Consider the following 27527-nt stretch of genomic DNA (forward strand, 5'->3'; position numbering starts at 1 on the left):
ATAAGAAAGTGCACACTCTGCAATGAAATCCACTGATTTTAGCACTATATCTATGCTGCTCGACCTCAATAAAGAACCAAGAACTAATAGGAGAAAACATTCTCGGATTAATTTTCTTATCTTTAATAGCAACAATCATGTGTTTATTTACCAAAGGCCGTCTTACTTTGTGTTCCTTTGTGGTGCTGAAAATAACAGTTGCTGTGATAATCCAGCCCAGCGGTACTCAAGTCATCGACCTTGGATGAAAGGCAGAGTCAGTCATGCTGAGACTCATAGATGTGACATCTAGGTTTTACGCATGTTTCAGCAGTGGGCATTCCAAAGTTGACCTCCAAGAATATTAGTGTTAGGTGTATAAAGGCAAGAGATCTATAGGGCCTTAAGTTGTTTATGAAATCTAAAAATTACTCTGTATGGTTTCTAAGTGTCCAGATAGCCACGCTGCTCTAAGGTTGCGATAAAAATAAAAGTTCTGTACTAATCTTTTTTTCTGTTGCCCATGTTGTTATCATCATTTTTGGTCACCTGCGAAATACATATTTTCAGAGCTATTCACAAAGGTAAGTTATATTTGTAAGTAAATTACACATGTAACTTTAGTCTTACACTTTTGAGTAACTTTACTACTTTTGGCTATTCACAAAATTTTGAGTATAAAGTTACTCAAAAGTGTAGACTTACATGTTCCCACCCCTGGAAAAGGGGAGGTGGGTACTACAAAATAAAATATTACTCAGTTTGGCACCACAGAAGACTCATCGCTTACCAGCTTACCATGGCCCATGAAGCAGCCATGACCATGAGGACACTGATGTAGGCAACATGTAATGAAGAATAACTTCTTACCACACGTCAAGCACTTGTGTCAGAGACGTGCTGTCACATAAAACAAGGTTAAAGGATGTCACCACTAGCAGTGAGTTCTACTATAAATTGAGATTTGAGCTGGAACACTATTGGGGTTGATGTCTCACTGAAAGTAGCAGTAAAAATACACTGTGTTGTGCATGAGGTAGCAATACTACAAGTAGATAAGAAGCTACTTTTAGCAGGTTACAAGAATTGGGTCTCCATCCTGAGCAAACATGTGTTATCAATTATCAAAAGACAAGTTCATGGGGCCATATTAGTCCAAATACAATCTTCTTCTATATACTTATGAAGCCATCAGTTCCAAAAGACACAGGTGATTCACAGATGATTCATGTTATCACATTGACGTAGCCAACACGTGTTTCGTCTTGGGGGTATCACCCATCGACTTCCTCAGGGCTACAATGACACTAGAGGTATATACACTCAGTAATCATCCTCTAACAAGTGTTAATACAAATTTCTCAGAGAAAAAAGAAAAAGAAAAAAGTGAGAAAACCACCAAAATGCACCGTGTAGAATATACCACAGACAAGCTAAAACACTAAAAAGGAAACAAGAAATAAAGAAAAGAATTACCCCGAAACTTGAATGTGGTATAAACGAGAAACCCACTAAGCTCGAATGTGGGTAGTGTTCCTCAGAGAGGAAAATGTCAATGCCACAACAAATAAATGTGCAGGCTCGAACAGACATCCCCACGAAGAGAGATTCAAAAAGTGCACAAGATATGCAAGACAAACCCCAAAACCAGAGTGAGCTTGACTAAATACAAAGACCCAAACGTGTAGCTCACCAAATCGTCAAAAGCAGAAAACCGTATCCGTATTCCAAAAAGTTCAGTATGTCGAATGTAATGAGTAAGTGGATCTAAAAAATAATGGGGAATAATACACATTAGTCTTACCACATATTGGTTTGAGAAATGTGCTATTCATATGTTAGCAATTGCACCACCCGCCCACAATCAAGGGATGTCTGAGAACATGGCCCATATACCAGATCAAGAATACATAATATTCATCGTATAGTTAACTAGGCTAATATTGTATCAAAAAAGTGATCAGAACATGAGATCAGCAGGCTTGTTCAATCGTAATATGTCAGTAGTACCCCCACAGTGCCTGGTTCTCACAAGAGGAGGGAGTAAAGGGGGGGATAAGTTCTGGAAGAATACCACAGTGCAAGAAACCTTATGTACCCGAATTTAGAGGAGTCACATATTTCTGGAGATATTGTGTTACTCCACAAGTATACGAAATATGCATCCGCTAGTGTCCGTGCGTATTACAGTTAGTATTTGATAAATTATAAGTGTCCCACATTGTTATGAATAAGTGGCTCATATTGAATCTTACTAAAAACCCAGAGAATCTAGTTCACGCTTACAAATGTTACCCCAAAATACTCAGAAAAGTGAAGAGGGGAGCACTATATCATTAGATCAAAATGCATATCGGAAACATAATATGTGTCGGTAAGCTATAGATTCAATGGTAAAACCTGGTCTGATGTTCCCAGTCACGTAAGCAACAGGTAACTTAAAGAATCTTTCCAGCAAGTAGGAGGGTACTCCAATCCAGAAATCCGGCTATCAACAAGGGTCCCCCCAGAATGTACCGCTATATATAGCAGACATGGACGCGTATTCCTAAAAAGCGGCAGCTGAAGTTTAAACGGCGTTGTAAACAGCCGCCATGGCGCCATCTTGTAATGGTTTTGTAAACCCGAAGAAAAGTCAGGAGAAATGGCCGCCATCTTATAATGGTTATTAGTAAGGCTGAAGAATGTAAAAGAACAAAATCGGAGCTCGCCGTATAATCGAAAGGTTTATGATAATAGTTAACTCGTGTAACCTCATTGAATATAAGGCACATTCAAAGGTATCAACACCATTAATACAACATTTATCCGTAAGATCAGCTTGAGATGGACAAAGGAAAAAATATAAAAACTTATGTTATGGTCGCCATATTAGATAGTCCTCAAGTCCCCTGCAAAGCATGTAAACCATAAACATTACAAATATATATATCATCTTACTGAGAAAATAATATTGATATAAAGTAAAACCCTATTACATATATTGTTAAAGTGACTTTGGTCAAAACAATTGGCCACCAGGTGGAAAGTGAAGAAACATGCATGAAGATATTTTTTTTAAAAACAGATGAGGAACGCATTGAGTTTCTGGGAAAAAGGGTTTGACTCATCTAATCCACCCAAATAAAGTTGATGGTAATTCGGTTCACTGTGAAAATCCCAGATAGCGTAAAGATAACAGGTAGGAAAAAGGACCATAAGTTCAAAAAGTAAAAAATAGTACAGTAGTCAGCAAGGTATTTAGGAATTAGTCAGAGGTCCCACAGAGAATCACAGTTACATGGTTAAAGCATAGACAATAATCAATGCATATGAAAAGTCATACATGCAAGAAATAATGTAGTTCACTATCCACATTAATCCTCAATTCCACGGCCCGTAGTTTCATGATCCAGCGGGCCTCTCATTGTCTCAATCTGAGCTCCCTTTCTCCTCCCCTAGGATCAGATTTTACAACCTCTATGCCGTGGAATTTGAAACCAAGTGATTTTTTCTGCTCTGTACATTCACTTGCATGGCTTCCCATTGGGTATCTTATGTCTAGATTTTGAAGTGCACAGAAATGTTCTGCTATACCTTCCTTGAGAGGACGTATAGTGCTACCGACATAGATTTTGTTACATTTACACTGTATTATATAAAGAACGTACTTTGTCATGCAATCTATGTGATCAGGAATCTGAAATTTTCGCGATGCATTGTATTCAAATTCTTTGACACCTTTCTTAGCCATCTTGCACATGCAGCAACATCCACAGGTAAAAGAACCCACATTCAATTGTGTCAACCAAGTAATATTAGCATGTCGCGATGAGGGATAGCTGGGACTAATCAAGCTTCTAATCGATTTGCCTCTTCTATAGGTTATGCTCGGTGATCTGTGTACATGATGTTTCACGGCCTTGTCAGCAGTAAGTATAGGCCAGTGACGTTTAAGTATACCATACCGTTTATGTGACCATGGATGGAAATTGGTCACCAATCTCACTGGTGTGATCTTAATCACAAGATTCTTGCCTTCCTTGAGGGTATCTGACCTTCGTAGCTGTTTTGTCCTGTTCTTGGCCCTATATAATATTCTCTTGGGATACCCTCTTGCGAGGAACCTGTTCTGAATGTTCTCCAAATTATATGTGAAATCTGTATCTTTACTGCAATTTCTGAGGGCCCTCAACATTTCCCCATAGGGGATGGCATTAATCTGACTCTTTGGGTGTGAACTCGTAGCGTGTAGAAGTGAATTACATGCAGTAGCTTTCCTATACATTCTGCTGTGTATTTTACCTTCCTCTGCAAACAATTCTACATCCAAGAATATGATTTTATCTGCATTCTGTCATAGTAAACATCATGTTATATATGTTGTTATTCATATGTTCAAAAAATCCCTTAAGGCCCCTCAGGAGCTAAATGGGAGGAGTACATAATTTATTAAGGACGCTATATAGATGACTGTCTATTAATATGGACAGGTAGCGATGAGGACCTTAAGGGATTTTTTGAACATATATAACGGGATGTTTACTATGACAGAGAATGCAGATAAAATCATATTCTTCGATGTAGAATTGTTTGCAGAGGAAGGTAAAATACACAGTAGAATGTATAGGAAAGCTACTGCGTGTATTTCACTTCTACACGCTACGAGTTCACACCCACACAGTCAGATTAATGCCATCCCCTATGGGGAAATGTTGAGGGCCCGCAGAAATTGCAGTAAAGATACAGATTTCACATATAATTTGGAGGACATTGAGAATAGGTTCCTAGCTAGAGGGTATCCCAAGGGAATATTATATAGGTCCAAGAACAGGACGAAACAGCTACAAAGGTCGATACCCTTAAGGATGGCAAGAATGTTGTGAATAAGATCACTCCAGTGAGATTGGTGACCAATTTCCATCCATGGTCACATAAACTGTATGGAAATACTTAAACGTCACTGGCCTATACTTACTGCTGACATGGCCTTGGAACATCATGTACACAGATCAGAAGCTTGATTAGCCCCAGCTATCCCTTATCGCAACATGCTAATATTACTTGGTTGACACAATTGAATGTGGGTTCTTTTACCTGTGTATGTTGCAGCATGTGCAAGATGGCTAAGAAAGGTGTCAAATAATTTGAATACAATGGATCGTGAAAATGTCAGATTCATGATCACATAGATTGCATGACAAAGTACATTGTTTATATAATACAGTGTCAATGTAACAAAATCTATGTCGGAAGCAGTATATGTCCGCTCAAGGAACATATAGCAGAACATTTTCGTGCACTTAAAAATCTAGACATATGATACCCAATAGGAAGCCATGCAAGTGAATGTACAGAGCAGAAAAAATCACTTGGTTTCAAATTCCACGGCATAGGGGTTGTAAAATCTGATCGTAGGGTAGGTGACAGGGAGTTTTTTTAGGCCTGCTGGATCATGAAACTACGGGCAGTGGAAATGGGGATTAATGTGGATAATGAACTACATCATTTCTTGCATGTATGATTTATCATATGAATTGATTATTGTCTATGCTCTAACCATGTAACTGTGATTCTCTGTGGGACCTTTGACTAATTCCTAAATACCTTGTTGACTACTGTACTATTTTTAACTTTTTGAACTTATGGTCCTTTTTCCTTCCTGTTATCTTTACACTATCTGGTAATTTCACAGTGAACCAAATTACCATCAACTTTATTTGGGTGGATTAGATGAGTCAAACCCTTTTTCCCAGAAACTCAATGCGCACCTCTTCTGTTTCTTTTTAAATATCCTCATGCATGTTTCTTCACTTTCCACCTGGGGGCCAATTGTTTTGGCCAAAGTCCCTTTAACAATATATGTAATAGGGTTTTACTTTATATTGATATTATTTCCTCAGTAAGATGATATATCTATTTGTAATTTTTATGGTTTCCATGCTTTGCAGGGGACTTGAGGACTATCTAATACGGCGACCGTAACACTAGTTTTTATATTTTTTCCTTTGTCCATCTCGAGCTGATCTTCTGGATAAATGTTATATTAATGGTGTACCTTTGAATGTGCATTATATTCAATGAGGTTACACAAGTTAACTATTACCTTAAACCTTTCGATTATACGCGAGCTCCGATTTTGTTCTTTTACATTCTTCGGCCTTACTAATAACCATTATAAGATGGCAGCCATTTCGCCTGACTTTTCTTGGAGTTTACAAAACCATTATAAGATGGCGGCTGTTTACAATGCCGTTTAAAAATCCGCTACTGCTTTTTGGGAATACGCGTCCATGTCTGATATATTTAACGGTACATTCTGGGCGGACCCTTGCTGATAGCCGGATTTCTGGATTGGAGTACTCTCCTACTTGCTGGTAAGATTCTTTAAGTTACCTGTTGCTTACGCGACTGGGAACTTCAGACCAGGTTTTACCATTGAATCTATAGTTTACCGATACATATTATGTTTCTGATATGCATTTTGATCTAATGATATAGTGCTCCCCACTCTTAACTTTTCTGAGTATTTTGGGGTAACATTTGTAAGCGTGAACTAGATTCTCTGGGTTTTTAGTAAGATTCAATATGAGCCACTTATTCATAACTATGTGGGACACTTATGATTTATCAAATACCAACGGTAATACGCACAGATTTTAGATATTACCGATTATGGGCGGATGACATATGGGATATAGTTAGAGATGGTAATGGTGACTTATAATTGTTTTAATTATTTATGTGTAACTGTAGCGTGACTAATAGCGTGACTAATGTATGCCACTTTCCGTTTTAGATTTAATATTTATCTATATCCTTTATCCTGGACACTAGCGGATACAGGTAATATTTTTTAACATATTTCGTATACTTGTGGAGTAACACAATATCTCCAGAAATATGTGACTCCTCTAAATTCATGTACATAAGGTTTCTTGCAGTTTTAGTATTCTTCCAGAACTTATCTCCCCTTTTACTCCCACCTCTTGTGAGACCCAGGCACTGTGGGGGTACTACTGACATGTTCCGATTGAACAAGCCTGCTGATCTCATGTTCTGATCACTTTTTTGATCCGATATTAGCCTAGTACATATACGATGAATATTATGTATTCTTGATCCGGTGTATAGGCCATGTTCTCAGACCATCCTTGATTATCGACGGGTGGTGCAATTGCTAACATATGAATAGCACAAATGTCTCAAACCAATATGGCTATATGTGGTAAGACTAATGTGTATTGTTCCCCATTCTTTTTTAGATCTACTTACTCATTACATTCGATAGCCTTACCTTTATTGAATACGGATACGGTTTCCTGCTTTTCACGATTTGGTGAGCTATACGTTTTGGTCTTTGTATTTAGTCAAGCTCACTCTGGTTTTGGGGCTTGTCGTGCATATCTTGTGCACTTTTTGAATCTCTCTTTTAGGGCGTCTGTTCGAGCCTTTACATTTTTTTGGTGTGGCATTGACATTTTCCTTTCTGAGGAACACTACCCACATTCGAGCTTAGTGTATTTCTCGTTTATACCACATTCAAGTTTCGGGTTAATTCTTTTCTTTATTTCTTGTTTCCTTTTTAGTGTTTTAGCTTGTCTCTGGTATATTCTATGCGGTGCATTTTGGTGGTTTTCTCAATTTTTTCTTTTTCTGTCTTTTTTCTCTGAGAAAGTTGAATTGACAATTGTTAGAGGATGATTACTGAGTGTTTATACCTCTAGTGTCATTGTAGCCCTGAGGAAGTCGATGGGTGATACCCCCAAGACGTAACACGTGTTGGCTATGTCAATGTGTGAACATGAATCATCTGTGAATCACCTATGTCTTTTGGAACTGATGGCTTCATAAGAATAAAGAAGATTGTATTTGGACTAATATGGCCCAATGAACTTGTCTTTTGAAAATTGATAAAACATAAATTTGCTCAGGATGGAGACCCAATTATTGTAACTTTATTTCTGTGAACCTGTGCTCACAGGAATACTTGGAAATGTGGGTGGCCGTTTTCCTCTCTTTCCTTTGAGCAGCTAATGTGATGAGCCTGTTATGTTGATGGTTATGCGCAGATTCCAACACAGCCACAATTCTAAGTTGTCTACTTTTAGCAGGTGTTTATATACCTTAGTGGTAATATTACTAGTAGCAAGATCTGTAGTACTGGTACCAGTAGTTGTTAAAACTGTGCACTTCTAGTATCAGTAGGACCAGGAGTAGAGATGCCAGGAGTAGACATGCCAAAAGTAGTAATAAAAGAAGTAGTGCAAGTAGTATTGCTAATAGTAGTATTATATTCTTTGTGGTGTGGTAACAGCATACATACAGTGAATGAATCTTTATTGTTAAAGTTAATTAAAACCATAACAATATTTAGATAAAACCAAACAAGTTGTAAAAAGTATAATATACATGTTAAAATCATTGGTTGCCGGTAGTATGTGTACGGTTGAAAAAGTCATGTCAGGACAATTTTATCACCAATGTAAATTACATATTAAAAACTGATGGTCAGCAAAAATACGTTTACTGGCAGACGAGGCAATATTTAGACCAGTTTCTCAAGGGTTTTTCCTATTTTGTTTTGATAACGTGCTATTGTTAGGATACTAGTTCAGATTAATTTCTCATATAAGAGTAAACATTTTACCAGATTACAGTTAAGTTGCGGGTCGTTTGGGTCAAGACACTTTAGTATGGCAGATCTGCAGGTGCAAATGCCCCTAACGCTAAAAACATTTTTGCGGGGTAGTATGTATATATAGTGCAGAAGACAGCATTGGTTGTGGTAGCAATATTAGTAGAGTTTGGAGGGGTTCTTAAGGACATGCTTGTTTTAGTAGCGGGTGAGGATGTTGTGAAAACATTCCCTATTACTCTTGTTATTGCCCAATGTTTCTTTTTGAAACATGGATGAAACAGCACTCTATGAAACTGAGTCAATGTCATGGCCCCCATGCGTTATTTTAAGTTTCAGAGAAGGGAGATTTGGTAGTACATGCACAGATCTGTTTGTCACCTCCAGGTCAGTGGTTCGAATCCAGGCGAGACAAATGGATTTTCTCTTGGTGTATTTAGAAATAAATGTTATCACCACCCAGTAGCGTCCCTTATATACACTGGAGAAAGATGATGGGCAAGTTGCTTGTAGACAGTTCACGTGTGACCCGCATGAGGCGCACAGTTCTCTAGAACAGGAGCAATAACTCAAAACGTTCTGATCGTCATTAAACTGTCAATGAGATATCTTCAAACATTTTACCAGTAGCGGCTCCTGGAGGGAGTGCTGCGGGGCGGGGGGGTGAGGCGGGGCAGGGTGGGGGGTAGTAACCTCCCGCATATGGCCAAATGGAGGTAAGTACATGAATAAATAAATAAATAAAACTAATTACATTGCGCACGCTGCATCGCCATTTTGCGTTGCAGCGTGCGCAATGTAATTCTTTTTATTTATTTATTTATGTACTTACCTCCATTCAGCTGTATGCCGGTGTTTACTACCCCTCACCCTGCCCCTCCCCCGCTCCGCCCCACCGCCCCGCAGCACTCCCTCCACCCTTATACAAAAATACCTTTTGGACCCACTACTGTATTTTACCAGTAAATCCCTTTTCTTAATTGCCTTCCAAATACATTTTAGTAAAACTGCATAATAGGCATGCTTTGCCGCGTGCAGGAGAAGGTCCAGCTTCATGCATTTAAAAAGGAGGTGCATAGCATTTACCACCTTGTCTCGACCATTTTAAAGTTCACTAATTTCTTTCGGCTCAGATCTTTGAAACTCACTCTTAGCTCATTCAACTATACCGTGCAAGCTTAATATTCTGGAAACTTAGAAAGTGCATTCTTTGACCTAAGCAAGGAATGAGCAGGCCACCAGCAATTAATCAGGGTTCTTTTCATCCAAGCCCCTGAAACTGATGCCAGGAAAAATCCCACCCGCAACAGCAACATTTCAAACGAAAGGATGTCTTTGTGCCAAGTGCCAAAAAAATTAAAACTGATCTTTGACTTCTGAAGGTACAACATCCTGCTCACTAGCAATAAATAGCCGTCCCTATCCTTGTTACGAGGCTCAAAGGTCCACCTCTGTGATAAGGCACTTTGGGACCGGCAGAACTGTGAGTAAATACAAGGGAGTGCAAGGCCCGAGCTGTGCATCTCTCTCACTCCCTCAGGAAACTCCTCGAAACTGAGATCATCAGCCAGTACCCAAAGGACCTTCAGGGGATGTGATCATATGACATCAGCAAACCTATGTGATTGGATGCTTTCTTCATCATGTTTTTCTTCTGATTGGACATTCTTTGACGTGCAACATCTTGTGAGTTTACATCCAGCACACTATACTAACTTTCTAATGTGATCTTACTCTGTTTATGGAAGTCCACATGGATGCACATTTCAGGAACCACACTTTACATGATCACTCACAATAATCTGAGGCCAAATGTCACCAGCCTTTCTGGGCAGCACAGTCAGTAGAACTTCCATGAACTTCTGCAATACCGCACAGCTCAGTCACAACACCGAGGGGGATGAGGGGGTGGGCTTGGCTTGGATAGCTACAAGATCAAATTAATCTGAGTTTAGTCTGTGTCTGCTGTATCTATGGCAACCTCTCACCTCTGCTATCCTCGGCCTTAGGCTCTCCAATTGCCTGAGCACTTGGCAGCCTTGCAGCAGAGTTCACAGTGGCTATACCACAGTAGCTCTGTTGGAGCGCTGTCTGGTGCAAATTATGCAGTTAGGCATATCAGAGGGTAGTGCTAAGCATTTATTGCACACACAAAGGCAGTGAGTGAGACTTAATCAATGAAGAAATCAGACACCAACTTATTAAAAAAACACATACTTTTATATGAATTTAGATACCAAGATCATTGGAAGTGCTTTTGAGTTATGAATTTTTACGGTTGTCAAAAGTTGACAGTGCAGTTTTTGGGAACGGTAAAGTTATCCTATGGGGAAAGCAGATGTACTGCATTCAGGCACTTAACAGCGACTTGCGGGGCTGTTCTCCACGGCTTAAGGTAAGTATGGGACAAGGTCCAAGGCAGCACCAACAGGTCACCTCAGGCGGCACTGGGGTGGCCAGGTGCAGAGGTGCGTTTCAGCGTCAGGTGCCTTGTTCACTTCAATGGGGAATGGTCCAGTTAGAAAGATGCTGCAAGCAGGGGCTGGAGGGCCAATCCGGTTGAACCCACAGGGGGGCTCGGTCCATGAGATGCTTGGGCACATGTGGACACTGTTGATCCACTACTCCCCGGGCTGTGGGGCTCGGGTGCAGTGGTGTCTTTCGGCATCAGGTCTCAATGCTGGAAACACCTGCGGTTGGAGGGGGCATGCAGAAAGATGCTGCACGTGATGACTGGAAGTCCAGTCTGGCCAAAGCTAAGGGTGGATTTAGCTCTTGTGGGTCTCAGGACCCCCTTGGCACATCACCTCCCTCTTACTCGGGCTGTGGAGTGTGGGTGCAGAGGTACTTTGAGGGGTCGGGTGGCGGTGGCCAAAGACTCACTCTCTGTCTTGTTACTGCAGAAAAGGGGACAAACAGGACAGCTGGGCCATTCTTGGTCTGGGTTTCACTGTCCCTGAAGTCCCACGACATGCAGGTCAGTTTTCCTCAGCTTTGGTGTCCGGTCTGGTCACAACAATCCTTGGTTGCTGCAAGGGGTCCTATACCTCAGGTATTCATGCTGTGTAGCTCCTGGCGTCCCCACACTTGGAGGGAGGACGGATCTGACCTGTAGGATCATGTTGACCTCTTCCTGACGGTTGCAGCATCAGTAGGCCCGGTCAGCCGCAAAACGGTGAATTAGACCTTGCTTCTTTGGTGTCTGCGGCTGCAGGCGAGTCGCTCCTCTACTCCAAGGGAGTTTCTCTGGTGGTTGGAAAAGCACTGGCAGTCCTCTGGATTTCTTGGAGTCTGCACAGTGGTAGGACGAGTATGGTTCTTCCACAATTGTCGGGGGCAGCAGGCAGGCTAGCAGGGTTGGCGCCAAGTAGGTAGTTGCTACTCTGTTTTTATCACAGCATTCTTCTTTGTCCACTCTTTCTTTTTCCATTGAAATCTGAAGTCCTGCTTTCAGGGGTTCCCTAAATACTCAATTTAGGTGCGTTAAACGGAGAAAGGGGCTGTAGCCAATAGGCTACTTACCCCTGGGGTCACTACACTCCCTAGATGACCTTGTCCCAGGATTTCTAATTCTACCACACACAAGATGGTGGAGTTTCTAACTCCGTGTTCACTTCAGGCTGTTAACCCTAGAGCTGTGTTCAACCTGGCAGTGTAACACCCTTCCAGCATTGCTAATTTTCCCTCCTGCCCTGGTGCCAAATGGGCCCAGGGCAGGGGGTGGCACATCGACTAACTGGGGAAGCCTTGGGTCGAATATCAAAGGTAGTAGAAGCCTTTGAAGCCTCCTCCCTTGATATGCTGATTTACTAGCCTTCCCGGAGGAGATACAAACACCTCTCTCCAGAGCAGGCATTGTTTCTGTCCTCTGGGAACAGGGCTCTCACCTCCTAAGCGGTCAGAAACTCATCTGTGGTGGCAGACTGGACTAGATCAATCAGCCAGCACACTAGAGGGCTAGTAGAGTTCAGGGGGTACCTCTAAGGAACCCTCTGGGTGCATGCATTTATAAATCTATCACTGGCAACAATGTGGGTGTATTAATATGAGGTGTTTGATTCTAAGCACTAAATGTTTTAGTGAAGCCATTATGTAGCTTATGTAGCTAAGGAACTCGTTTTGGCCAAAGTCCAGTACATACCTTAAGATGGCTTCCCTGCTCACTTGTAATGTCTAGCAATGGAACTAGACATTACAGGGGCATATCTGCTTATGCAGATATGTCCACACATGTGCTAAAACGCACCCTACCTTAGGGCTCCCAGGCCTGTTGTAGGGATGACTTACATATAGCCCATGCAGTGTATTTGGCGTGACACACAGGAATATGTCATGCCGGGTTTTCCTTCATGGTTTCACCATTTCATGCAGCCTTCTATGGCTGTTTGTGTAGTATTTGTGTGTGGGTCCCTTAGGGTGGCATAAGATGTGCTGCAGCCCTTAGGGACCCTCTCTAGTATCCCTGCTCTAGGTACTTGGAGCACCATTTACTAGGGACTTACAGGGGTGCTACGGTCCTTTGCCAATTGTAGATCAATTAGACAACACCATGTTTAGTGAAGGAGCACTGGAACTGAGGTCTGGTTAGCAGGCCTCAGTGCGACGCCAGACTCGAAAATCAGCACCTAGTAGCTAAAAAGGGGACTAAAAGTGGGGGGCCAACTGCAACAAAAACCCAGTTTCCTACAGTAGTCCACTAGTTTTACATGCTTAGGGCTGGAATCCAAGAATAAGCTAGGAGTAGTGCAAGACTATGTCACCATGAACACCTATATATTGCCATTTACTAATGGCTTTATTGTCTGTTTTTAATTTCTCTTTGCAGCTACCACCCTCCCACAGCAGCAAACCCACAAGTGCTCGCACAAACTGTAGGTGATGGCATCTCAATTGGGATTGTTGGGTTTGCCGTTGCGTTTTCTGTAGCCAAAGTATATTCAATCAAGCATGGATACGTCATCGATGGCAATCAGGTACTGATAAAAATTGGGCAGCTTGTTTTGTGTTGAAATGAGTGTCAAAACAAATGCTACTTTAAAGAATGTTTCCTGTTTCTGAAGATACGATGTGCTCCTGGCCAAAAAGCTTTTTAAAAGGAGGCAGTTTAACAAGTGAACATATGTGGGGTGTCCATGATCAGACATGTCGCCTAGTAATTACTGATGCATAACAATTATTGTGAGTCACCAATGTGTGCATATTTTGCATAGATAAAATATGCAAATGCGTAAATGTGCACAGAACATAAAAAAAGAAGTCTACAAGTTGCACTGTCAAAATAGTAGTCATTAAGGAATTTGTCATGAGCATTTGTACATCACACAGGTACTTTTTGTGTGGCCTCGCATCTTTGTCATCTTTTTAGAGGGATTTACAAGCCAAAGTTCACAGGAGTGGAAAGCGTCCACGTGTGTCCATGGTGGGAATTAATTATTCGTGTGTGTGAGGGTCAGATATTTAATCCGATCATACAGTGGCTAACTGAATTCAAATCATCTTTATTCGACTCAATTAGAGAATCATAGAAGTATAAATTACAATACACTAAAAATTAAATCCGAATTTAAAAACGAGTGTAATAAAAGCAAAAATAATTTAACATACGTCAGTTAATATCTTCCTTCTGGTAATGACAGCCCTCAAGAATCTTGCTAATTCCACACATATGAACACATTTGTATGCAGTTGTAAAAATAGATACGCCATTCTACATTTTCTAAAATTTAAGGATTTCAAAAAAGGCTTAATAAAAATGATCCTTAAATTGGTATAAAATTTACAAAAAAACAGTACGTGGATGGTCGATTGACTTGACGTCTTATCACAGGGACAACATGTTAATTGACGGGACCAATTATTAGTGGTAGGGAAGCTAGTCAGAAGGGGAAAGATGCCTAGCCTGAAGTGCGTCAGAACAAACCTGTGTTGGGCGTTAAAAAAACTGATTAAGGTTGCATCAAGAAACTGGTCAGAACTATTTGATTATGCTGCACAGTGGGCTTGATCAGTTCCAACGTCAATCAACCTTCTTCTAGGATATTTAGACAGTCTCTCTTTAATGATTTCCTTGTAATATATCACAGAGTTTCAGGGTCATCATAATATCCTGGGTGGCAGATATCAGACATAAAATTCATAATGTATTTTAGCCATGAGATTTTCAAGGCGTACTCAGAGCCACAACAATCCTGTACTATTGCACGATTAAAACCCATACGGTCCGATGTCCATAGTTTATGCCAGAGAAGAACTGGCTGTACCCTTATCAGATCTGTTAGATATGTTGCTCCCAATTCTTCATGATACACAAAATTAGAACAGCTGCTTGGGAGCCTTAGGAGATTTTTGAAAAACCCATTTTCTAACAGCTGTAATGAGCCCACATTTACATGCCCCCACAGCTCAGAACCATACATCGCAATTGACCGACATTTGGCATTATAAATATTCAACATTTCTTTAGGGTGTTTACGGCTCAATTTCCTTGAGAAGTTGCGCAGGCCCATAATTGATAACCTTCTCAATTTTACTGCACTTCTCCAATTGCCATTGCCATCAATTAAAATTCCCAAGTACGAAAAGGTGGGTGTTTGAGGTAAAATCTCATTTCCTATTAGAATATTACGCCCCTTAGAAAACGTTGGACCAGCTTTCATAACATAGGTTTTCCATATATTAGTTAATAACCCCAGATTCTCCATAAAATGTACAAATGTATCTATGAGGTGCTGCAAAGCCATGGGGGTACGGGCCATAAGCACCGCATCGTCCGCATATAGCAGAACTGGTACGGGCCAATGACCGATTTGGGGCAGATCGATACATGAGTCCGTGAGGGTGCTGCCCAGGCTGATGATGTATAAATTAAATAAGAACAGGGCGAGTACGCCCCCTTGACGTACTCCATTTTTTATAGAGCTAGTTGAGTACAGGTATTTAAGGAAATTAACAATGGCGCAATCGATACCCATTCAGGTCATAATAGACCAAACCTTGTCATGAACGACACAATCAAATGTGGAGGTCAGGTTCACAAACACCAAGAATAAATTGCCCCCTTTTATATGCGTATATTTGCTCACCAATAAATTCAATTTGATGGCCTGCTCTATAGTCCCTATTCCCTGGCGGAAGCCATATTGAAGGTCGGACATAATGTTATTGCAGTCTGCCTACTCCTATAATCTGCCTAAAACTATACGACCCACCACCTTGACTAGAGAATCCAGCAAAGAGATGGGTCTGTAGTGCGCAGGGCAGTTATGATCGCCTTTTTTAAATATTGGCACAATATGGGATTCGGACCAGGAGTTTGGGAATCCCGCATTCCGGCAAGATTTAAAACCCAGAGTCAAAAGAGGACCCCAAAGGTCAGTATTATTTAAAAAAATATAAATCAGGATTCCATCCGGGCCTGGTGCTTTTCCTCCCTTACTTGAACCCAGGACCCGATTCCCTTCCTCCAATGTAAAGTTAAAATCAAAATATTTTGACAAAAATGTAGTCCCAGAGGGGGCATCTCCCGACACAGACGCTGAGCTATTTTGACCGTTTTCAGTTGTACCCGTATATAGTCTGGCAAAGTGAGCTTCCCAATCTTCTTCCGTAATGGCGACCTCAATTCTGGGCTTAACTTCATCGCTAAAGAAGTGGGAGTTTATGACATGCCAGAATGCCGTGGTTTCTTTATTAAGGCTGGTCTCATGCAGGTTTTCCCACGCATCCTCTTTGAGGCCCTATTTGTCATTTTTTTTATGCTAGCCTATAGGCCCGCCTACAATTCTGTACTTCTATGGTGCTCCTAGGTGTCTCTTTCAAGGCCCCCTTTAATTTTTTGTGGGCCTGTGTACAGGCGTGGTCACACCACCCATGGGTATTCCTAGCCCCTCTCCTCTGATTAGCGGTCAGCCCAGCCTCAATTCCCTCGCTACTTTGGTTAAAGGCCTCTATAACCAAACAAGCTTCTGCTAGCTCATCCAGGCAAACCTCAAAAGCCCTTCTCTGCTGGGTAATTAATTTTTATAAAAAACTAGGCGGGTCAACCATAGACCAGCGCAGGGTAAAGCCATTTAAACAGGAGAGTACTATGTTCCCTGCAAATAAAGTATGATGTCCCACCCCTTGCTTAATTAGGGAGCTAGTATCCTGCGTTAGAATCCAAGGGAAATAGTCGCTCGATGCAAAAGTATTTAGCGAGAAGTTGGTGATTAAGGCAGAGTAGCGTTTACGGAATAGAAGAAAATCAATAACACTTTTTCCCATAGTGCCATTAAATGTACAGGATACTTCAACTGGACTGCCTCCAAATTCATTACTAAAACCTAGGTTATGTTTAAAAAGTAGGTCATTAAGTTTCTCTCCATACCCTGAATGGGAAAAGTGAGTAACATCTTCCCCGGTACGGGAAGTCATGCCACAGATTTTATTAGCTAGCAGTTGACGTGGTTGGATATTAAAATCACCCCCATGTCAAAATGTTGTCAATTGGTCCCTTATCCATTATTGATTCAAGCTCCTCGTCAAGGCGACATAAGATTTCCAATATGTCTGATTTACGAGCATTAATATAAAAGTTAACTAGAACCAAGGGAGGAGGGGCTGAAGAGTCAACCTGAACAATTCAATAAAAAGGATTAGAAGAATTTACAGTTACATTAGTGGAGACTAGTTTGTTAGATATGTAAATGCAGAGGCCACCCTTTGGTCTACCATGTCTTGATGGGATAGCAGGAGGGTGGAAAGTCTTAAAACCATTAAAATGTATGGGTTCGATGGCGCATGTTTATTGTAGCATCATAATGTTAAAACCTGCCATAAATTCTAACCATTCTGGTATATTTTGCTCACTACGAAGCCCCGCTACGTTCCAGCATTAAACAGCAATGTTACTGCCAGAGGTTGTAATGGAGTCCTCCCTGTTCTCATTTCTCGAGGGACTCTGCACCACTGATTTTTGCGGATTTGGTAGGTCCTCGTCTATCAGATGGTATCTATTGTTTACAGATGATGTTGTAATAGCCTTTTCTACATTGTTTCCTATTGGAACTAGGATTTGCAAATTGCCTGTCAGGATGTCCAAAGAAGTGCGATGTGGAGAGGAAATGGTTTTCAGCATTTGTGGGAAGAAATAGGCGTCACCTGGGCGGGGCTAAGGTGTGCAGCAATTGTATCAGGAAACTTTTTAACTGCTGCTGAATGCACTAGAGTCCTTGGGTCTGATGTGCTTACTCTATTTGCTCTACAGGCTAGTTTACCAACAGGATGTAGTTTGGGGTGCGACCTATATACTAATAGGTCACTACGTAAACTCCATATTTGCACTGTCGCAAAACAACCTATCTAATTAATATTAATTATGCAAGTCGTTATTTGCAACATCTGTGATTGGCTGAGAATTTATTTGCCTTTACAAATGGGAGACTTCTTTTTTCCTTACAAGAACAGGTGCTGCTTTAAAGAATGTATTCTATTTGGAAAGACATCAGAGGGAGCAAGCAGTGGTCTCCTGGACCTGGACCTTTTGGGAATTAGATAACACCCCCATGAGGGGTCAGTAGCTGGTCAATGGACAGGGGCACAACTAGACCCAGACTGCAGGGAGGGCAAACACTTCCAGCAAAAAGCATTTCCAGAAGTGTGGTCAGAGCGTGGTCAGAGCTATCTTCGTAGTCAATATGAGCAAAAGAAATGACAAACTGTGCAATTTAAACATATTTGACAAACCTGATATTAAAACAAAATGTTTTTGTACATTTTACCCTGTTCCTAGGCTATTCACAGTAATCTTTTAAAAGCAGATTATGTGCAATAACAACTAAAAAACAGCTTCTACAAATTTGATTCCAAAGCACATAAGGCATGTTTTCGCAGTTATTTTAAGACAACACCCTTTTTGTCAATTCACTGATCCCTTTCTGGCAGCCCAATTTACTTGTGAAATAATTATCATTGGAGGTCCAGAAAAATGAAAAATGTTCTTATTGCATTAATGACGAAAGGTTCAATTTAGTTTTTCCAATTGGATGATGCACAATATTCATGGGTGTGGCCGCCCTTATGGACAGGTCTCAAAATATTTGAGCCGGTGGTTGCAGGTGGAGTCCACATGCACTCATTTTTGAGGCTCCGCACATATTTTTTGTCTTTAGACTTTGTTCCAGAACAAGAGACAGAAAAACACAAAGGGGGGGGAGAGGAAGAGAAAGATGGAAAAATTGTAACAAAGGGAGAAAGCAAAGACTGAAAAGAACCTGCAATAAGATATAGGGGAAGGGAGAGCTTAGTGGTGCATAAAAGTGGCACACAGTAGAATCCCGTCTTTGCAGTCTTGATATTCAGCTCTCCCAACACTTGAAATTGCCGGGCACCGGCTCCTGAGCAAAACTATGGGCCCTGGCATTTATTATTTTACAAATTAAGGACTGCTTAGTTTGTTACCACATGTTTAGTTGGGGTATGTGACTTGTAAGTCGCAGGTTATATTTCCCAAAATACCATTCCTTCTTCCTGAGTTAATTGTGTGCCATAGAGTTGGTAATATTGCTGCCTTTAAATGCATTGCCACACACCTGTGCTACACACAAAATAATTCAATAGTAATTGTTCGCACGCAACATTGAGCAGTTCCCATGTGTGTAACATATTGAGCCACATCCATGCAGGAATGCACCAGACTGTTATTGACGATAGGGGAAAAAGTTGCCTTATAGTGAGTATTAGGGTGCATTTGTGCCAGTCTCAATGGTAGAGGCCTAGCTAACTACAGATGCAAAGTTATTTTTTGGGGAATATTTCTCCACTCCAAGACCGTGTAGGGGTAAACAGAATCAAACGCAAGGCAGAGGTCAGGTAATAAACATGTCAGTACTTCATTTGAATCCATTATAGTGTTTAAATCATCTTTTGTGCCACAGCCCTACCAGAATCTGTTTTGGTAATCTAAAAGAAGCTTTGTTTCTTTGATGAATGTAGCTATTTGTCTTGACACTGATGTTTCAATCTTTTTGCCTAGAAGCAGTTGGTTATTGGCCAGAAGTTAGAAAGAGCCCTTGTTTGTAGGCCTCTTTGTTTTAGGGAGTTATTTTGCAAAGAGATCTTTATTCAAGGAGTTGTTGCTATCTCTGGCTGTATTAGCTGCAGAGCCAATAAATGAGTATGTTCTTGCATACATGAGCTGGACATGGGTCGGCTGCAGATTATGCTGGTTTACAAGATTTTGAAACCTTGATAAAGTCCTGTGTGGTCAGAAGGTTAAAGGTGGGTTGCTGTTTTAATGATTTGTTTTCTAGTGAACTGCTCATCACTGCTGGAAATGTGGGTGAGAGGGAAGCAGGTTGTATAATATAATTTGGAAAAGTGGAAGTAATGCAGGTGTGCCAGGCACACAGCAAGGGTCTTTGAGGCCTCCGACTATGCTGTCCAGGCATCAGGATGTCCTAAGGTCCTGCATCTCCAGGTATTGTGGTTAGAGGACCCTTTTTCATGTGCACTCTTCTAGCTGGTCGGTTCTTGTGCTCTGGAGGCCCATCGTCAGCCCTCACTGTTCAAATCTCCTGTCCCATGTTCATGTCTCTTGAGTATGACCTGATCTTCAGCTGGAGGCCATTTCTCCAGGAAATAGTGCAGGATCGAATGAAGCAAGGCAGGCATCAAGTATCTTGGCTTCAGTCAGCTTTCTCTGCTACCCACTCCTGTGTTGTTCTCCAGAAGGAAAGAAAATTAAACATCCATGCTGCTCATCATATGAAGGTTGAGCAGTGGCTATTCCTGTAGGTGTGCACTGTATAGACATTAACAATTATTGGAAATAATATATAATGAGTTTAATGATTATACATGAATGATTATACTTTGAGATACAAATATACATCAGTTTAGTATGCAAACATGTACGGGGTGAACAAACTAAAAGAAAGCCCATGTTAATTTAACAGAAATATATAATGCTCCATAAATATGCTCTTGAAAAGGTACGTATTCTGACAGGACAACAGTGCTCTGTGCTCTACCTAGCTGCATGTAGTCACTGTTATTCAGGAATTAAGATTTCAATGGGAGTCAAAGACACAATGGGCGCAGATAGGAACTGTGCACGATTATTGGCAATAAATCCATGAAAGGAAAGAAAGGAAAACAATGTGAATTTGAATAAAACTGAGAGTGTTATAAAACTGCTGCACTTTTTCTGGATAATGAGTAATGTCATGGTAAACCATGACGTAAATCCATGCGGTAGTCTGGAAAGATACTTGTATAGTGCTGCAATGCACTGTATTTAAAGCACCATAGTTAATGGAAGTGTTTCAGAACTTCTGAGATTCAAACATATACTTTGTGGATCTGGCTTCACATTTCAGCCGTCACCTGACCTTATGTGATCAAGTGAAAAAGAGCATTAAGAAGCCCACGTGAGAGAAGGGATTTGTTTCTGCCTACACATTGTTTACCTTGAGTACAGTATTTTATTGGGCAGAAGGTGTGTGCTGCCATCGAGCAACTGTGCTTGTCGTACTCCTGTTGGCCCCTATGGGGAGTTCTGTCACCTAAAAAACTTTATGATGTGGCAGTTTGCAATGGGAAGTCGCATCTACCATGCTCTAGTATTGGCTAATAATATTGCTAATGGCTCACGACATGCTTGCTGGGTGCATTAACTGCAGCACGGACCATGTTTTTATAGATAGGATAATCCAGTTGCCGCATAGAGCTTCTTAATAAGGATGTCCCCTCTTTCAAAATGGCAGTGGCAACTACCGTAATGCTGCAAATGTATCTGTACATGTTTTTTTTCTTCCACAATTATGTGAGTGCTGTGCAGAATAAGCAGTTTGTTCTGCATTGCCATCCTGGCACTCTTATGGACACGCCAGTTGCTACAGCCTCAACAATCTCATGCCGATCCTTCCTCCCGCACGAACCCACTTTCTTAGTTTGCTCTTCCCAGCTGCAGCGGCCCACACATGGCCAGCATCCCTAAGCCATGTAATCCAGATTCACAGAGATTTTGGGAAAGCCCGGATCACATGACCCCATTTTGACTATAAAATGGGAAGGAATACAGGTAGGGGAAGAGAGCTACAAGACTATCCCCTTTTCAAATGTAAAGAATGTATCCATTTTATGATTAGACAATGCCGTTGTTTCATTGCCCAGTCTCTGCTCCTGTCCTTTCTGCAGACACATGCGCACTCTACTCTTAAACTAACCCCTTTTCACCCCTCAAATTCTGCTCACTAGTGGTGGCTCAAGATCTTTGTAAGTAGTGCCCTATAAAACGAGTACAATGTGTCTTAGGACAAGAACAACCTAAAATCTCAAATTCAGCAATTTACTAACATATGGCCTTGTCAATACGTTTTACAAGTATGATGTGAATGGAAAAGTTCACTTCCCTAAAATAGCTGTACAGGGCTTGTATTTGGTTTCACATGTGACTAACACAGCAACAATATTGGAAATTAACTTATCAACTTTTTAAAAATGAATATCACAGCACCCAATTAATCTAATGAAATGCTTGATTCTTTAGGCAAACATGTTTTTTTTTATCCATCACCACTTTGCAAGTTGGGATTTTCAGACCCAACTTACAATATAAAGACAACAAAACATCCCAGAATAAAGCATTGTGGTGAATGGAAAGCCAGGACTGGCTGAAGGTATCACACAATACAATAGGCAACTATGTAAAAAGTGTAAAATGCTTTAGCTTGTGGTTTTCAGCCTATATTTTTGGAATCAATCAAAGAATAAGCAGTGAACAGTCGGAATGGCAAAGATTGATTTTCATGTGCAGAAGTTAAAATTCAAGTGATAACTGTCAAACATTCAAACTCCATTGGAGCTTGCTAAAAATGTGACTGCCTACTACAATGATAGCCCGAGGGATTGTAGGACCAATGTTACAACATCAATTGCAACCTCCACCCCTTCTTTGGTCACACAGTGTAGCAGTGGCAACCCAGGCTTTGGTGTGCTTTCATGAGCCCTAGCCTCTTCGCCAAAATATTGTTGGGGCTTGAGCCCCAGTGTCCTTCAGAAGCTGGTGCACATGCCAACAGCCTCAGACAGCTCTCCAGTGTGTGGCCTGCCTCCACAGAGCACTGCCATTATGCAGGCCAACAAGGACCAAACATTGATCTACGTCATGGCTTCAGAAACACCAGGCTCTTATGTAGGCCAATGAGGGCCCAGGTAAAGGATTAAAAAGTACCTCTGGAGCCAGTGCTGCTTCCCCCACCCATAATGCACTGTACTCCTGAAGTCCCCATTTGATTTCCTCACCAACCCACAGCCTCTGTCATATTGCTTCATCCTTAGCCTGTTGCACCTGCCCCCACTTCGGCAGCCTTTGACTGCTTTCTCCCTCTGTACCACATAACCACTCACTCCCAGTTCATACCCACAGCCTCAGACTAATTCTCAATACTGCACCATACCACAAAGCCTCGGCCCTAATTCTCTCCTCTGGCTATCCCACATCCTCAGTCATCTCTCCCCTCTTGCACTGGCCACATAGTTATAGATGGAACTGATTAGGTATCTAGTTCTACTGCAAAGGCAGGCATTCATACGTGCCTTTGTAGAAATATATACATTCATAAGAGAGTTGGGTAATATTTAGGTCTCACCTGCGACAGCGCATACACTGCTTGCGCATGCACTCCATGACGTGTTGTACATAACCTGGGCTTTTGCCAATGCTTGTTATGTGTGCATCACAAGAGGTGTGCTCATGTAAGTGCTGGTTGATGGTAAATATTGTAAGTGAATGCAAGATGAGTGGTACGAACGTAGGGTGAAAGGTATGCTGATGTGAGTGCAGGGTGAGCTACATGAGTCCAAGGTGAGGAGAGGGCTCATCTGAGTGCCGGAGGAGGGTAGGGCACACACAGTAAGAGGAATTAGTGCAGGGTGAGTGCTGTGAGCAGTGTAAATGCAGGGTGACCTGTGTGACTGTGTCAGTGCTGAGTTACCAGTGTGCCTGTGTCAGTGAAGTGTGAGCTACAGAAGTGACTGGTGAGCACATGGTGAGAGGAGTTAGTGCACAGTGAGTGGTAAGTCCCAGTGACTTCTGGCAGACCAGTGTGCCTGTGTGCAAGCAAGGTGAGCTGTGTGAGTGATGGGTGAATGGAGTGCCTATGTGAGTGCAGGCTGAGCAGTATGTTTGTGTGATCGCAGGTTGAGAGGAGTGAGCACAGGGTGAGTGGTGTGAGTTCAGAGTGACTAATATTCCTGTTTGAGTGGTGAGGGTGAAGGGTGAGCTGTGTGAGTGAGTAAAGTGCCTATATGAGTGCAGGGTGAGCGATGTGCCCATGTGAGAGTAGGGTGAGAGGAGTGAGTGCAGGGTAACTAGCCAGATACACTCTATCGATCACCCCAAGATCCTGCTAACTATGAGTCTACCATACCAACAACCACATCGGATAAAAGGAAAAGAGGTGCTCTAAAAGACTCAATTCAAACCAAATCTAAGAAAGCCAGAAAGTCTCTACCCACTCGGTCGACCACAGTTCCCACTACTGCAGCCAAAGAGACATCTCAAAATTAGAGGACTTAATCAGCAATGCAGACACAACAAACTCTAGAACACTGGATTGGGACGCTTTCAAAGTGGTCCTGCGGGGAGCATGCATCAGGCAAATCGTGGGGGAAGGAAAACGCTAGAGCAGGCGGTACCAGCTACAGAGCAGCAAGTAGCGCGACTGTCCAAAGAAGCTCACAAACAGCAGATCCACCAGGCACAAGTGGCAGAGGCCAAGACTAAATGCGCAGACCTGCGCTGTTATAACTTTTGTGCATACGCCACTAGAGCCCACAATGAAGGAAACCGAGCCGGCACCTTGCTTGCTTGGCTTATCAGACAAGACGTGCAGGCGTAGCTGATCCCCAGTATCAGAAACACCGCAGGTGAGATAATGTATGCGCAAGCAGACATTCTGTCGACCTTTCATGAGTACTATAAGAGATTATATAGGGCACCTACCCAGAGCAGAGAGGAATACATCCACAAGATGCTGGATACGGACAGTATAACGCAGCTGACGGAGGAGGACCGGGCCTCCCTGGACAAATAACTCACAGCAATATAGATCAAGCACGTGATCTGCCACCTACCCTAAAACAGAGCCCCCGGCCACGATGGCTTCTCCATAGAATTTTACGCAACATTCTCTCAGCAACTAGTCCCACAGTTAGACATAGTATATAAGGCAGCGCTAGAGGCGAAGATGTTCCCCAAGACCATGCGCGAATCCACGCTAGTGATGTTTCCTAAATCAGACCGGGATCCACTACCCAGATCCTCGTACTGCCCCATCACCTTGCTGACAGCGGACTGCAAAATACTCGGAAAGATCCTAGTGGACAGAATCACAGAGGTGCTCCTCCATCTTGTACATCTGGACCAATGTGGTTTCATGCCCGGGAGGGATACCTCCCAAAATATTCGTCGGCTGTTTCAGGTCCAAGACAGTGTGCAGGGGAGATTCCCACATGCTGCATGCCTTGTACCAGACCTCGAAAAGGCTTTTGATTCCCTTGTGTGGCAGTACTTATTTGAGATTCTGAAGCAGGTGGGAATGGGGCCCCAACTTATGGCATACATTAAGTTGCTGTACAGCGGGTTGACCACTAGGATCCAAATAGGCAGACATATCTCGCCCCCCATTCTGATAATGCGTGGAAGACGCCTGGGATGTTCCCTCTCCCCGTTATTATTCGCCCTCGCAATGGAGCCGCTGGTGATAACACTGAGAGAAGTGGGCGAATTATGGGGTATACCACTTGAGGGACGTATGCATAGTGTGTCCCTATACGCAGATGACCTTCTAATTTATGTCAGGGACATAACAGCAGACCTCACTTCTCTTTGGGTCACACTCAACGAGTTTGGGGCGGCAGCGGGATTAAGGGTGAACTGGACCAAATTGACTATCTACCCCCTTCACCCCGATGCACCGCGCTGGGAGATCAATGTAGGAGACGCCACACTGTCCTGGAATGGGGATGCCCTAAGATACTTGGAAATTAGACTCTATCACACACCTAGCGATCTCCTGAAGGGGAACCACTACAGGGCTCTACGAGGTTTAAAAACCTAAATCAATTTCTGGCGAACGCTGCCCCTGGCCCCAATAGGAATAGTGTCTCTCTCTAAAATGATGGTGCCCAGGCTTCTCTACTATTTTGCAAATGTATTGGTGATCCCCCATGACCTTTCTTTCGAGAGTTAGACTCCTTGCTGATCTCGCTGATCTGGGGGCGGGGTTGCCGCAGAGTGGCTTTATCAACACTGCAGCTGCCCGAGACAGGGGAGGACTGGGGGCCCCATCCTTCGAGGCCTACTTCCTGGCGGCACAGCTGCAGTGGCTCTCGCGCTGGAGGGCTGGACGACATTTAGAAGAAAAGGGAGCACAGGCAGGGACTCTAACCATTGCGGAGATAACCCTGATTATCCTTCCAGAGACCAAACCCAACCCGGCACATCCCCTGCTGGTGAAAGTGGCCAGATCCTGTGTTCTGCTAATCCCTCACCTCTCTAGAACGACTCCCATGTACTCCCCATTATTACCACTAGCGGGTCTCCCTAAGGGAAGTGGGCACTACGCAGCTGGCGAATTGCGAGTGTGGACAGAGCACACGCTCACTGAGATAGAAGCCCTGTTCACTGATGGCCAGTTGACCTCGTTCGAGGGTTTGATGGAAGAGAGCGGGCTCCCCGCCAGACAGTTCCTATTACACAGGCAAATCATAGCCGACTGTAGGAAAATGTGGGACCTGACGAATGGAGAACCCAAAACACACCCGGTACTGCACACGATTTTAAACATGGGAGAAGGGAAACACCTGATCATGTGGATATCAAAGTCGATCATGGAACTTACATGTACGCCGCTAACGCGGTTTCGACTCAAGTTGGAGGAGGAATTCGGACGCACACCTCATGACAAAGAATGGCTCACAGCACTGAAACACCACAAAAAAAGTGTCGTCAAATCAGATTAAAAAATATCCAATTTAACATACTACACCGCGCATATCTAACGCCGGAGCGGCTCAAGAGCTTCTTCCCCGCAACAGTTTGACTGCCCCTGTTGCTACACACCTGATGCCACATTCATCCATATGTTATGGACCTGCGCCACACTGCAAGTCTTTTGGGCAACAGTACACACCTCACTACTGACAGTCACGGGCCTGACGGGGCTCAACACGTGGGATTCTAGTGCCCTAGGGATTTTTAAGCGACACAAACCGAGAAAGGTGGAGACCCAATTAGGGATCCTGGTCATCCTCCTAGCAAAACTAAGCATTACACTGCACTGGCGATCATCGGACGGGCCCCCAATAGCAGCATGGTGGGGAGCGGTCAAGAAATGGGGTGCTGCCGAGGAAGATGCCATTAGCTTGGAGGAAGTGTGCGGCACACGGCGCAATCTCATATCTATGGAATAGTCGATGCTCTTCCACAGCTTCACACAAGCATAAGACACCTCTGTGGAAACCCCAACTGCCACCCAGACAGTACCGGACCCGGGTATGCCCTAAACCCCACAAACATCGCCTGAGCTAGACCATCCCCCTACTGCCCCATACTGAATGCTACACTTGCCCTGATGAGGGATCACCTCTAGATGTTATTGGACCTGCGAAATTCAATGCCCTTACCCCTTGCTCCATTTTCCCTAAGGTATGTCTTCCCAGTTCGGTTGCATAAACGGATTTCCCCTTTTTTTATTTCCTTTCCAACATCACATATGGACAGCGAGGGTGCATCAGCTATACCCACAAACTAGACACTCCACTATGTCACCTACTATCCCCGAAGAGGCACACATCTCAGCACAAAGCAAACACAAGGAGATGATGGACGGAGTGCTGAAACTTTTCAAACACTCACCCCCTGTCACAGATCTGGGTTCAATCCATC

The 27527-nt window shown here is 42.7% G+C and overlaps 1 protein-coding gene across 2 annotated transcripts in view; it reads left to right on the forward strand.

Moving 5' to 3' along the window:
• The window catches only part of LOC146856095 (chloride anion exchanger-like), a 503531-nt gene that overhangs the window by 352425 nt on the left and 123579 nt on the right, over positions 1 to 27527 (forward strand). For both annotated transcript variants that reach the window (XM_085654115.1, XM_085654116.1), the window contains one exon: positions 13422 to 13569. In XM_085654115.1, coding sequence (XP_085510241.1) covers positions 13422 to 13569 — 148 coding nt within the window. The remainder of the gene's footprint in view (positions 1 to 13421; positions 13570 to 27527) is intronic.

This window comes from Triturus cristatus, chromosome 4_1 (genome assembly GCF_964204655.1).
Source record: "Triturus cristatus chromosome 4_1, aTriCri1.1, whole genome shotgun sequence".
Classification (NCBI taxonomy): Eukaryota; Metazoa; Chordata; class Amphibia; order Caudata; family Salamandridae; genus Triturus; species Triturus cristatus.